This window comes from Armigeres subalbatus, chromosome 3 (genome assembly GCF_024139115.2).
Source record: "Armigeres subalbatus isolate Guangzhou_Male chromosome 3, GZ_Asu_2, whole genome shotgun sequence".
Lineage (NCBI taxonomy): Eukaryota > Metazoa > Arthropoda > Insecta > Diptera > Culicidae > Armigeres > Armigeres subalbatus.
Window position 1 is genome coordinate 429,948,162 of NC_085141.1, and position 14,957 is coordinate 429,963,118.

The window sequence follows — 14,957 nt, forward strand, 5'->3', positions numbered from 1 at the left end:
ACGAACGAAATCGTCTGCGATTTTAAAGGAATGCATCACGCATAAATTTCTAATGCTAAAACGCATTATTTCACTCATTTGCCGAAACATCATTTTGGTATAAAACGCATTCGAAATTAATTTGGGGGCAATTTATTGCTTATACATGAAAGAGTGTATAATATTTTATGCGAGAAACGTCAATTCTGTTTTTAACGAAGGAGAACAAAATAAAACATACGATGATTCAAATGGATAATTCAACTCATCCATGAGTTTTTAGGTGCTGAGTTGGGTGCGTTTCAACTCACGCTTGACTTGAATCGTACATGAGTTTTGAGATTTTGAGTTTTTACCCCCACTGACCACACCACAGGCGTTATCGCTGGAGCCGCCCTGGTCCGTTCTCCGTGACATCCAGAATGAAAATGACGCGCGCACGCGAAAGAAGGGGCTTTTTATACACAGGGAAAACGAAGCAGTGGATCAAAAGGCCCGTACCTTACTGCAATCTGATGTCCGTGTTGGGGATTTATGAACGGGATTGATTATTTCTGAATTTTTCACCCGGTTTGGAAAGAAATAACATTTTCAATAGTTTAACATTGATAATCAATAGTATCAATAGAATTGGCAAATTGCTGGAGAGTTTCCGAATCGATTGATAAGGAATTGTCGAAAATCCATCGAAGAATAAAGACGCTATTAGCGTTTGAAATCTATCTTAATTTCGTGACGGTCTCGAATTTAAAAATTTCCGTTTTACACCCTGTATTCGAGTCTTCCCCTTAGACGTAGTTTACGTCAAAATTGTACAGAAGGGACACGGAGGTTCTACTAATCGAGTGTAAACTGCACATAAACGAATCTAGGGTCAACCAAGAAAAACGCGGTTAGCATAAATTTATTTCAGAGTGTAAGGAAGGCCCCCTGACCCCCCTCCCTTTTTTGTGCCAATGGATAATAATAAACTTTTGTACTCACCTCGCCCACCCGATTTTGAACAACAAATTCGCCAGTGGACTTAAAGAATTCGTCAGCATTAGGATATCCGAACTTTTTGTACATAAGCGGGCCACCTTCCAATTCTCGATAGTCTGCCAAAACACTCTGCACTGTCGATGGCCCTTTTTTGGATGATACCAAAGCTCGAAGCACTGATATGGCAGCTTCTGCCTCCTCTGAAAACTCTCTCTTGGCAATGTTGGACATTCTTTTTAGCTGAAGAGATAGTAAAAAAGGATAAAACAAAATTTTTAATATAAATATACAAGGTAGAAAATCGGCTATGGACAACTAGGTTTAGTTTTTTTTTCATCTTATCTAATCTAATAATCGATTAGCAGCCAGTACAAAGAAAGCATTCTGGCAAATCATTGATTTAGATGACGGCCAATAATGTTTCTTGTCAATATTGAGGCTTAAGATTCTCGCACAGAGGATACGTTTGCCTTGCGTATGACACATTTCCCATAAGAAAAATGTCAAACGCAACGCAAACGTATCCTATATGCGGGGCTCTTTACAATATACCAGTGGTGTATGCAGACCAATTAAAATGGTTCTCAATTAGGTGTAAGAATCATGTCAAAACATATCTCGGGTACTTATTCAAAAGGACGAATGTGATTTTGTAAACAAAGATTCAAACGTCGATTGATCCAATCTGATAGCACTCCAACGCAAACCATCACCACAGACAGGTAGGGGAAGCCTTCGGCTATATGTTGGTGGTGTTGGTTTGCCTGGGAGTGCCATCAGATTTGACAAATCGTCGTTTGAATCTTTGTTTACAAAATCACATACGTCCTTTTGAATAAGTACCCGAGATATGTTATATTCCCTGCAGTATTAACTTATATACAGTATTAACAGTATTATATTATATTCCCTGCAGTATTAACTTTGACATTTCATTACATAACCAGCCTACCAGCCTTGTATTTGCTGTATTTGTAATAAAAACATCACTTTCTTTGGTAATATGAAATTTTGTTGAATCTATAAACTGAGGAGGATACAGAAAACACAACCTGTATATGAACCCTTTTAGAACCACATTGAAACTACCAATATGCAAATGTTACGTGACCGGCAGATATATGACCTGCCCGTCTGTATACATTTTTTTTTTCCAATAAACTAATAACACAAACTGAAGCTTATATAGGGGGAAAGACGGCTTTGGCAGGTTTTGTTCTATTATTGGCAGGGGGTTTTTGTCGACCAAATTGTATGAAATTTGGCCACAATATTCTTTGATATGAGAAGAATGTTTAGGCCAAATTTGAGCCTAGTCAGTCATAAAAAAAACCCCTGCCAATAATAGAACAAAACCTGCCAAAGCCGTCATTCCCCCTATGGAAACAAGTCATATTTTTGTTCGATTTCATATCCTTAGCTTGGATAGAGACAGAGTAACAAATTAAAAATGTGTTCATTTTTTGGTTTGTTAGAATTTCGTACAAAGAAAGTAATTTGAATTAGATGATACTAATTTATAATATTATTTTCTTTTTATTATAATATTATTTTCTCGCAAGCATTTCAAAACAAGCTTAGAAAAACTTTTCCAATTAATTCCACTACTTTATTGAACACGCAGAGAAGGTCTACCTTTTTGAACTAAAAAATAAAATTATTGAAATATTTTTTAAACTCAAATATTTTATTTTTAAAATCAAAACTAAAATATATTTAATTCAAAAAATTTTGTTGTTGTTTCTACTGCAATCCAGTATAAATTACTACAGTATATTATAAACTAGTTAACAAATTTGTAAAGTAAATATTTTAAAAAAATACAAATATAATTATTGTGGTTATATTTTCCACACGAAGCCTAGCCAAAAATAAAATAATTGATAATCACAAGAAATTTTATATAACATTTAAAATAAATTTTTGATTACAATATTTTTTTTTGATTCAAGGAAAATATTGTTGAAAGCAAAACTTTTCTTTTTTGATTTAAAAATATTTTTTTGCGCAAACAAAAAAATATATTGTAAATTCAATAATTTTTAATTTGAGTGCTGTTTTGGAACATTGTAGAAACAACAATATTTTTTCGTCTAATCAAATATGATTTTTTGTTGAATTCAACAAATAAAATTATTAGCCAGGGAACAATAATTTTTTTTTGTTGTTTTTATACATAATATCATTGAGTTTAAAAAACATTTCTCTGCGTGAACCTTTGACAGATACGTATTTCGACCTTAACAGTAAGGCCGTCTTCAGTGTCTCGTACTTGACTCAACTTTAAAGTCGAGTCAAGTACGAGACAGTGAAGACGGTCTATTGTTGAGGTCGAAATAAGTATGTGTCAAAGGTACAATAAAGCAGTGGAATTAAATGGAATAGTACAAACTCGTCTTATGACAAGTAAATACATTCCACTAAAAGCTTGAAATAATTTTCATATAAAAAAACTGCATAATTACCAAATAACGTGTAAGAAACGCGTCAAAAGAATGCATCAAAATCGAAGACAGCATAAGGCATACTATCATGGGCTGGACAGTTAGTGGAATAATTTTGACTAATATTCTGAGTAATACTAATAGAGAGTTAGTTAAAACTAAATGAATATATATATATATATATATATATATATATTGCTTTTCCTAAGAGTATTATTGAGGTTTATAAGCACTCCCTTGTCTATTCGTCTGATAAGCATCACAATGCCGGTGTTGAACTTAATTAAAAATTTGCGATTGAACTAATGCTAGATATGATTTTTTGCCTTTCTCGTATACAAAATATACGTAAAGGCTATACTGCCGTCATACGCATATTTGTCCCATGTTTGCTGGGATTCCCTATATACATGGGACAATTATGTGTATAACGGCAGTATATGTTCGCTCCAAAAACGAACCCATAGACTCAGCTCGACGAATTGAGGTGATGTCTGTGTGTGCGCAAAATTTCTCACTCATTTTAACCGTTTTGCTCGCAACAAGTTGCATTCCACGCAGATTCATGCCCCGGACTACAATTTTTTTATACCAAAAACGGGCTCGTAAAAATTTCTCACTCATTTTTTAGGCATTTCAAGCTCTATCTGGTAAAAGGGCGAATGTCGCAAGAGAGAATTCTCTTCGTCGACCCCTCTTTTGAATCTGAGGTGAAAAACCACAAAGAAATCCGCTGCTTGTCAATTTTATTTAAAAGAGGGGAAGTCGACGAAGAGAATCCTCTCTTGCGACATTCGTCCTTATTCCAGATAGAGCTTGATTTATCCTTAACCGATTTGCTCGCATCAAGTTGCATTCGACGCAAAATTCTGTTATGTTATGGCCAAAATACTATTTTTATAACTCACGATAAAGGCTCTACCACCGCTAGTTGGATTATTCTGGGAAGAACTAATTTTTTTAACGCTAGTTGATAATCAAAAGTTTCAGTACTACTAGCAAATTAGTGAAGAATTTGCGAATCGATTGATTTATAAATCCTTAAAATCTATTGAAAGATAAAGGACCTATTAATGTTACAAATCTTACATGATTTCGTGACGGTCTCCAATTTCGAAATTTTTATTTTACACCCTGTATCCGAGTCTTCCCCTTAGACGTAGTTTACGTCAAAAAACGAGGAATTTTGGATCGCGAAATTGCAGAAACGTTTTTCATCGAAAAAATGTTTAGCCAAGGAATAATGGTAATTGAGCTATAACAGTACAAAAGACCAGATTAGCAATTACATAGTTGGAATAGTGGACCGAGTGGACAGCGAGTTGATAACCAGCATGCTTCAGCTTAGTTCTGGCGTTCCCAGGTGCGAATTTCAAGTCAAGTCGTTTGATCCCGACAATGTAAGAAAAATAGACCAAGGGTCTGTCTCATATGGCTTTGCTCCGATTCGCGAATTTAAATCAAATTAAACTTAAAAGTGACAGTTCGGAAATTATGAGATCACCCGCTCATTAAAATGCTACCCAGCAAGACCAACAAAACATCAAAATGTTTCGACATCCTGTCAAAAGTAATCTTGCTCTGCGAGCAGGGTTATTTGAAAACTATTGAACTGTAATTTTTAAGTTTAATTTGATTTTAAATCGCGAATCGGATCAAAGCCTAAGTATTGAACGCATTGAAAAAAATGAACAGCTAATGAGGCACGAAAAAGAGGCAGCAAAAGAAAATCACTACTAGCCCTGTAAATTTATTCACCACCCAATGAAACCAAGCAAACTCACCATACCTAGATTTGTTTTGATACCATCAGCACTCAACAGACACAAAATTTCAATGAGAAAGTAACAAAAGCGAAACGTAAGGAAATAGCGATTTTTGCTGCTCCACATACATCAGCCTTACTGCTATCACTTCTACATTCGCATCGAGCTGGCTCTTGCACAAGTGAAAATTTTGCATCTTTCGTTTTTCAAACCTGCTGTCTATAAGCAAACATTTACCAATATTTAAATACTTACTTACAATAGTTGAAGCTGCTCACTATTAAATAAGAAATTCTACGCGTCCAAAAAGTAAAACTATTTTTCGTCACGTTGCACCGTCACCATCCACACGAAACGAAAGCGAGAAGCTGAATGATGACAAAAGATGACCAAACGGTACGCGAGAGAAAAATGCATAAAACATAACAAGAATGAATGAATGATGAACTGATATGGGTAATGAACCTTTTATTCATAGGGTGTCCCAAAAGAAAAGAGGTTATAGACTAAGAGCACCTCCACGGGAGGCCTCATCGCTATTCTTATAATAGCGCTCCTTCCCGAGTGCTATTTTAGGATAGCGCCCCATAGACCTGTGCAGGAGTTCATCAAATTCACTCACCCGATGGATTTTGACATTTGAGCGGGTCGTCTTCTCGAACAAAAGTTCATTTTGCGTTCATTATGCGACCCGCTCAAACGTCATAATTTCTTGGGGGAGTTCATTTTGCGTTAGTCTATCTTCCCACCGGTGGTTTCTGTTTTAGGTATAGGGGGCCATTCAGAAACCACGTGGTTATATTTTTGAAGATTTTCAACCCCCCCTCCCCCCATGTGGTCTATCGTGGTCATTTGACAGAACATACATGTACGATATAATAAGAAGTTAGAAGTGGAAAGTGATAAGCGAAGAAGTGAGAATGAGAAGTGAGAAGTGAGAAATTAGAAGTTAGAAGTGAAAAATGAGAAGTTAGATGTGAAAAGTGAGAAATGAGGAGTGAGAAGTGCGAAGTAAGAAGTGATTAGTGGCGATTGAAAAATGGAAAGTGGGAAGTTTGAAGTGAGAAACTCGAAGTGAGTAGAGAAAAATGAGAAGTGGAAAGTAGTAAGGAAAAAGTTAGAAGTTAAAAGTGAAAAGTGGTAAGTGAGAAATGAGAAGTCAGAAGTGAGATATAAGAATGTATGAGTGAGAAGTGAAAAGGAAAAAATGAGAATTACGAAGCGAGAAGTGAGATGTGTGAAGTGAGAAGTGAGAAATGAATAGTGAGAAGTGAAAAGTTTATAGTGAGCAGTGAGATATTTGAAGAAATTTGAAGAAATTAGAAGAAGTGAAAAATGAGAAGCAAGACGTGATAAGTGAGAAATGAGGAGTGAGAAGTTAAAAGCAAGAAGGAAAAATTTTATGTTAGAAGTAAAAGTAATAAATGAGAAATGATAAGTCAGAAGTGAGATATAAGAAGGTATAAGTGAGAAGTGAAAAGTGAAAAATGAGAAGTATGGAGTGAGAAGTGAAATGTGTGAAGTGAGAAGTGAGAAATGAATGATGATAGTGAGAAGTGAGAAGTTAAAAGTGACAGTGACAAATTCGAGATAAGTGAAGTGAAAAGGGAAAAAATGAGAATTACGAAGTGAGATGTGTGAAGTGAGAAGTGAGGAATGAATAATGAGAAGTGAAAAGTTTATAGTGAGCAGTGAGATAGTTGAAGAAATTATAAGAAGTGAAAAATGAGATGTGAGACTTGAAAAGTGAGAAATGAGGAGTGAGAAGTGAAAAGCAAGAAGGGAAAATTTTATGTTAGAAGTAAAAGTAATAAGTGAGAAATGATAAGTCAGAAGTGAGATATAAGAAGGTATAAGTGAGAAGTGAAAAGTGAAAAATGAGAAGTATGGAGTGAGAAGTGAGATGTGTGAAGTGAATAGTGATAAATGAATAGTGGGAAGTGAGAAGTAAAAAGTTAGAAGTGTGACATTTGTAGTGCGAAGTAGTACTGAAACGAAATGGGAAATGAATAGTGAAAAGTGCGAAATGAAAAGTGAATAGTGGGGAGAGGGAGGTGAGAAGAGAGAAGTAAGAAGTAAATAATGGGAAATCAGGTGTGAGAAGGGAGCAGTAAGAAGTGAAAACTGAGAGCCTAGGAACGAGAAGTGAGAAACGATTTTTTTTTCTGTTTCCTTCTTTTTTATCATCTTCCTTTCTGTGTCTTCCTTTCTTTATGTCTTATGTCCCTCCACTAACTTCTCACTACTCAACATCTCACTTCTCACTACCCAATTATCATCTCTTATTGCTCACCCCTTGCTTCTGTTTATCTAAATACTCATATCACACTATCCTCACTTTGCAACTATCACATCTCACTTCTCACTCCTCACTTCTCATGTCTCACTTCCCACTACTCACATGTTACTGCACAGATCACACTCATTTAATTAATACTCATTTTTGTTTCTCAGTACTCACTTCCGTTTCTCAGTACTCACTTCTCACTACTCTGTACTCATTTCGAACATCTCATTTCTCACTTCCCAGATCTCGCTGTTCACTATTCACTCTGAACATCTCACTTCTCCAATACACTTTATAAGGAAACAAATTTAAACGATTCGGCTGAATGGCATTTAACCAAATATAAATATATTCCGTATCTCGATACCTCCCTAACTCGATGGTCCCTTCAATATCGAGTAAGGGAGAGTTCACTGTATTTGCAGTAATTCTATGTTTATTTAATATTCATACCTTGATTTCTTTAATGGCAAATTCCAATTCTATTATGGAAAATTTCTATTTTTTCTCTAATAAATAATCTAGAGCTGGCTCATTTCTTAAAATTTCTAATTTTTCTGTGAAATTTTATTTTGATATTGACTCGTGGAATCCAATGATGCCATACTAAACATATTTTCTCGGTCACTCTGATGTCTTTCGAATAATTTCCCAATGAACTTCCACAGAGAAACAGACGTCTCACTCAACAATGTTCCATCGTACACCTTTTTAACGATTTATTTAACTTTTGTAGGTGGTCAATCGGCCACCGATGGCGCTTTCATCGATTTTGCTTGTGTTTGACGTTTGCACACTACCGCCATCTGGTTGCCGCTTGGCCACTCACCGGGATTTTAGCATTGGGCGACAATGTTTTCGTGACGATGATTTTGATTGCAATTTGTTCTAAGTGAGACGTCTGTTTCTCTGTGGAACTTCTATTCCATATCTCGAATATGCTTCAGTCAATGGTCCTTTCATAAGCGACTCATAGAAGAATGAATGTATTATAGATCAATTATCATTTTGGAGTTCGGATCATTCGATTTATCCAATTAACCAAATTATTAATGATGTATGATATAATATCCCATTAGGTCCATTGGGTTGATATGACAATTGTTATTTGTACAAGCTACTACAGACTTTTTAGTTAAAAAAAATTATGTTGAGCTTTTTAATGGAATGTCTTTACTTGTCATAAGACGAGTTTGTACCTTCCCATTTAATTCCACCACTTGATTGTACCTTGACAGATACGTATTTCGACCTCAACAGTGAGGTCGTCTTCAGTCTTTCGTACTTGACTCGACTTAGGTTATACAAAACTTTAAAAAACGTCCTAGAAGTCGTAATGTTTGAACTACTTAATCATTCAAGTCCGTGAACCCAGTGCTTCTAAGGCCCTACAAAAAAAGTAATAGTCATTGTGCAGCTTGATGTTGACTCAAGATAATTTTGGGTACCTTGTCTCTTAGATCTCATTTTAATGGAAATTAGGATCATATACTTATTTCATCGGATTGGGTACATACCGATGATGAGGACATTACAATTGTCATGATTGGTCACCCGAGAAGTCGTGGGCTGAACTTGAGAGCAATCACTGGCTTAACGTTCAGGATGACCCATCTTATCTGAGTGTTCAGAATGATTCAAACATTTCAACTTCATTTGCATGCTCTTAGAATCGAAATCTTCCCAAGGTTTCGGATAACTGAGTTTTCAGGGTCAGTCAAATTTGAGCTCCCATATTTTTTTCTGTAAAACCAATATCTAGATGAACAATTTTACTGAAGAAAATGGTGGTCTAGCTTTCTTTTGTGATTTAATAGACAATCTTAAACGCTGCGCATATATGACCCATCCGTCCTGAAAGGTTTGAGATTTGTTTTGGAATTCAATTTCAATCGTTATTATAACACTATTTATTACCCTAGATTGTTTTAGGAATTGGAGTGTTTTTTTTTTTGAATACTGCCACTTTTTTCATATCGCAGGACTCTTCTTAGTTCTAAGACCCTTTTATGAATTTAAAAAGCATTTTATTTAGAATTTCATGTTGTTTTTTTAAATGCAAACTTCTCTATGTCATAACCTTTTTCATACGCACTACTAGAATTTTGTGCATTATTGATCGAAAAATTTAATATTGCACCTAAATGTTCTAATTAGGTGCATTATTGAATTTTTCGATCAATTAGCCTAATTGTTCAATATCATAAGAACTAGGCTTCTTAATCCTAAATAATTGCCTACATTTATTGCTTGGATTAATTTTAAAGTCCCAGTTGTTCCTAATTTTCAAGAATAATTATTCTGGAGTTTCAGAATATTTAGAAGAAATTCTTCGGAGTCTCCACGGAAAAATCTTCAGTATTTCAACGACTTTTTTTTCGAAATTCTGTGGAAGAGTTCCTAAAAAAGGTTCGGTAGAAATTTTGAAGAACTAGAAGAATCCGTAGAAGGATCCGAAATGCATATTTACGATGAAAATTCCAATAAACATCAAATTCCGAAGAATTTCCAGTATAAATTAGAAAAAAAAAATCCAGCCTACTTTTTTACACAATCTCTAAAGATTTTTTTTCAAAATCCTAGGCAACTTTAATGAATCTTCAAAGAAAATTCTTCTAAATTTCCAATGGATTTTTTTTTCGTTTTTCAAAAAAAAATCTTAGAAATTTTCAGCTGTTTTTTTAATTTCCAAAAGAAATTATTTGGAATATATCAACATATTTCCGATGGAAATTCCTAAGATTTTCCAGTAGAAAATCGAAAAAAAGTTCATCTAAAACACCAATAATGAATTTCCCGAGGATATTCTGATGTTTTTACAAGTGGAAATAACGAAAAAATTGCACTTTTGTAGTACTTGTGAAGATTGTACTTTAGAAGCAATTCCAATAGGAATTCCTTAGAAAATTAAATCAAAATTTTAAAGAATTTCTGATGTGAAAATTCCTTAAAATTTTAAATCATTTCTTGTGCTTCTTTGCATGGTAAAGATTAAAAGCAATGTTTAGCTGAACCTACAAAGAAATCAAAATGACTTTCCGAAGAAGAATGAATTTCCATGAAATTTTGAAAGAATTTATGGTGCAAATTAAAAAACATGAACCTTGAGAATTCTAAAGATTTATTCTTTGAAAAACCAAAGTATTTTTGAAGATAATCCATAGCCTCTTCCGTGGAAATTCTAAATAAAGCCTCGAATAAAAAATATTTGGAAAATTTAAAAATGTGATAGAATTCACAAAGAGCGTAAAAATTCATTTCAAAATTCCAAATTTGAAAACAAAAAATCAACGGTAATATCAAAGTGTTTCATGTGGCATTGGCTATTTAATTTCTCATGAAAATTCAGAGAATTTTTTCTTGAAAAAATTAGAAGTCTTCTTCTTCTTCTATGGCTCTATATTCCAACTGGAAGTTGGTCTGCTTTTCAACTTAGTTTATTCTATTAGCATTTCCTCAGTTATAAATTGAAAGTTTTAAATGCCAGCCATTGTACGATTATATATCTTGTGTAGCAAGTACGATGGATACATTATACCTAGGGTGTCGACAATGTTTGAAACCCGAAAACATCCTAGACAGGAACGAGAATCGAACTCGTCATCTCCGGATTGGCAATCCTACGCCTTTGCTCGTAAGGCTAACTGGAGACTGAACATTTTGAAATGCACTCCCTAAAATGTTCGTAAAACTTATTTTGGAAATGAAAAAGAATTTCTGGTGAAGATTCGGAAGAACTTGTCGAAGAAATTCATTAGAATGTAAAAAAAATATGAAAATATGAACATTTTTTCCACCGAAAATTATTATTATATGTATTTCCCACGAGACTGTTTTGAATTTTCAGACAGAATTCACATGGAATTTTTTTCGGCATTTACACGTGTTTTGTTTTTTTCATGACCAATTTGTAGCAAAATTTACAAGCAAAATTTTCCAGAGAGAATTGTTCAAAAAACATTCTGAATGCTAGCACTTTATCAGGATTGTATGAAGTAAGGTCAAAGTTTTTACAGGAATTTTTTTTACTGGATTTTTCCTGAATATCCACAAGAAATTCTTTTGAAGATTTTTCTTGAATTATTGTAAAAACATGAACAGTTTTCAAAATTGTAGCTGTAGTCCGCTGATGCAAAAGTGTCGGCGGCGTGATGTCAAAACCATCTGCGGCGGAATTTTTAAAAAATATTTTTTCATTTTCTTTCCCAAATTTTTTTTGTGGAAATTGAGGTTTCAGTCTCACCTGTTTTTTCGTTTATTTTTTTTATGGACATAGGATCTAAAGCTAAGTTGGCCAAATAACTCAGATATGCATCGGCGTTGCGACCGACGTTGCGTTACCGGGTTTTCTCGATGCTTAATGCTAAATTCTTTTTAACACTGAGTTGAAAAGACGCTACGTGGGCATCGGCCCTAAGATGCGCTTTGCGTTTAATGATTAAATCATTAAATTTTGATGATTTGTATTTTTTACACCGCTATTGTTATTCCCCAAAAGTTTTTCGTGTAAAAAAAAACCACGTGGTTCGAGAGCAACACCCCCCCTCCCCCCATGTGGCTTATCGTGGTCATTTTCCAAACCCCCCCTCCCCCCATATATGACCACGTGGTTTCTGGACGGCCCCTAGCGACTTCGTAAACATATCAAGTTCTCACTGGGCGTTGCTAAAAGTATAGTCACCATCTTATTCAATGACTCTATATTCCTTGGTTAGCTGCTCAACTTAGTATTATTAGGCTATCCATGAGACGTTTCGCATCAGCTGATCACTTTTTGTTTACAAATTTTGACATTCACTTACTGGACTGACAGTGATGATGTCATGCTTTTGAATCTAGCGTATATTATTGAAAACTCCTAAATATAATTACCAGATGTATTTTTATTTTTTGGAGCATTGATTTGCTCTTATGTTGATGTTCATTTCTAATATTTATTATCAATAATTATCAAATAAGGATGTTTCATAACAAATCAAACATAAAAAAATTTTTTTTAAAAATAAAACCGAAAACTAAAAATGAAAAGCATAAAACCGCAATATATTTTTTTGGGATGTTTTCGTTAGTAACGCTAGCTCGCGGCTTGTCATTTTCCGAAGTCAGGTTGATAAACATCAAGAAAGGCAAACATTGAAGTTTTTCGATTTTTTGATTGTGAAATCGTGCGTTTTAGATTGAAACGGATTGAAATACATAAAAATGCCTCCTAAGAAACACATTCCGGCCAAACAGCTAAAAACGCCAGTTCTGCAGATAAACGGTAATGGTAGGTTTACATAATTTAGTTCCTAAAACATTCAACGCTAAGCGTATCATCGGTATTCTCAGGCACATCATCGCTTAGCATGTATGCTGCGGGACTTTCTACAGATCATTTTCAGAGATATATGGATAAGATCACTATCATTCAAAACAAGGATCCGTATCTCTTGAAAATGGATAACACTCAGCTCCCTACTACAGTGACATACGAGTCCATCATTGACTACGCTCTCAAGAAACAGTCGGCATACACCGGATCATCTTTTCGATGCTTCAAAGCGGTGGATGCTAAGCTAAGGTTCGAAAACGGAATGGTGAAGTCTGTTGAGGGTGTTTTATTTGGAGATATACACGTAGTTCGAGCCAAGGTATGTATGCTTTTGAATTCTATAATTACACGTGTTTTAATGATTATCTATTTTCGTAGGTGATGCACTCTATGAGCATAAATGATCCATGTTTAACACCGTGGATAATAATCAATCATTCAGATGTATTGTCAGCTCACTGTGACTGCGTTGCTGGCATGGGTGAAGTCTGCTCTCACGTTGGAGCTGTTCTTTATTATCTCACCAGTCTGAGTCACCACCAGCTGTTGTTAAGCCAGTCATCTATTCCTGGATCATCTACATCGACGACAGCAAGCGTAGCAGTTACGGATATGGAACAAAGGTGGGGAGGACCAAGCAAACGTGTAGCAGGAAACTTACAGATGCCGCTTGAAGACATCAACTTTGGTTATACACGAGAATCTTCTGACGATGCTTACGGAAAAGTCGCAGTGCTACAGCTACATGATATTCGAGCTAAGCTGAATGTTCTTCAAATCGGTGGAGTAAAATGTACAGCAATGCAAGCTTTTTGTGACAGCACATTTGAATGTTATAAATGTGAAGAAAATACATTGGATCCTTTCTATGAAGAGAAAGGATTGATTTTGAATACATTGTACCATGAAAGTAATAGAGAAAAAAACATTGAGCAATTGCGGTTTATGTCCCTTTCGTTTTACAGTCACATACAGAAACATGCCAATGAAGAATGTAGACGAAAAGTTGAAAATGAAACACGTACTCAGTCTAGTTGCGAATTATGGAAATTGTTACGCATAGGAAGAGTTACGGCTTCGGTTCTAAAGAATGTTTTGACCACTAAAATCGATAAACCTTCACTTTCCCTGTTGAAAACGATATGTTATCCTGATGAGTCTTATTTTTCTACTCAAGCAACACGATATGGCAAGAAGATGGAGAAAACTGCATTGAATCAGCTTATTTGCTTTTTGGAAAAATCCCACAAAGAAGCTAAAGTTATCGACAGTGGGCTAATATTACATAAAGATTATCCGGAAATGGCTGCATCGCCAGATGCAATTTTATTGTGCTCTTGCTGTGGAAAAATCCCGATTGAAATTAAGTGTCCCTTCACCTTCAAGGACGAAGATAATGTTATATTGAGACTAACAAAATGTAAGCCAGGTTATGTAGTACTATGCACAAGTTCAGATGCAAATAGCTTTAACAGAAGCGCGTTATGGATACTTTTATATTTGGACCAAAAACGAAAACTTGTTAATTCCAGTAGAAAAAAATGAATCGTTTTGGCAGGAAGCTAAATCCAAAGCCATTTTATTTTTCAAAGCTGTCATTATACCAGAACTTCTTGGTAAATATTTTACGAAGGGTTAAAGTATTATGAACGACCTCACAATTGAAGATGCAAACAATACACCTTCACGCTGTATTCAATTATAGTTATTGTTAATGTAAAATGTTTAAGAAATAAAACGCTTTTTTATCTTAATATCTAATTTATTTACAGATATTTTGCTCGAAACAGTTCGAGTTTCACTTTTATCATCAGTTAACGATAGGTTTGCACAAGTTTACCAAAATAGCACATACATGAACCACCATGTCCATGGTCATTACACCGTTGTGTTTTCTCGTTATTAGAGTCATAGGTACATATTATTTTATAATTTGGTATTTTTATCGCATTACCCCAATTACACGCTCGACATGAATACGCACATTCGCGATTTGCCTGGTTTTTTCGACGTCTATCGCTGAGAGCTGGCCTCCTTGTTTACGGAATGCAGGTATATTTAGAGTAGCGTTTTTATTCTTAACATCGTCTTCAATTAGAAACCCACGATCGGCCATAATAACATCACCCTCCGATATGAGATCCAAAAATCCTGACGTTTGTGTTATTGTTTTGTCCGAAGAACGT

General features: G+C 34.9%; 2 protein-coding genes across 4 annotated transcripts in view; one reads left to right on the top strand and one right to left on the bottom strand.

Annotated features, from left to right (window-relative positions):
- Positions 1-5,577, bottom strand: part of LOC134227543 (tudor domain-containing protein 7) — a 123,063-nt gene extending 117,486 nt beyond the window's left edge. For 2 of the 3 annotated variants that reach the window (XM_062709110.1, XM_062709108.1), the window contains exons 1-2: positions 5,426-5,577; positions 964-1,200 (exon numbers count right to left, since the gene is read on the bottom strand). In XM_062709110.1, coding sequence (XP_062565094.1) covers positions 964-1,191 — 228 coding nt within the window. In that variant the 5' untranslated portion in view covers positions 1,192-1,200; positions 5,426-5,577. The remainder of the gene's footprint in view (positions 1-963; positions 1,201-5,425) is intronic. The other variant, XM_062709109.1, reaches the window with a different exon arrangement.
- A 7,005-nt stretch (positions 5,578-12,582) lies between these two features.
- LOC134223155 (uncharacterized) lies at positions 12,583-14,410 on the top strand. Its single transcript, XM_062702294.1, is given in 3 exon segments — positions 12,583-12,726; positions 12,789-14,207; positions 14,209-14,410. Coding segments are annotated over 2 exon segments (1,257 nt in total). The 5' UTR covers positions 12,583-12,726; positions 12,789-13,152.
- Positions 14,411-14,957: the final 547 nt, after the last annotated feature.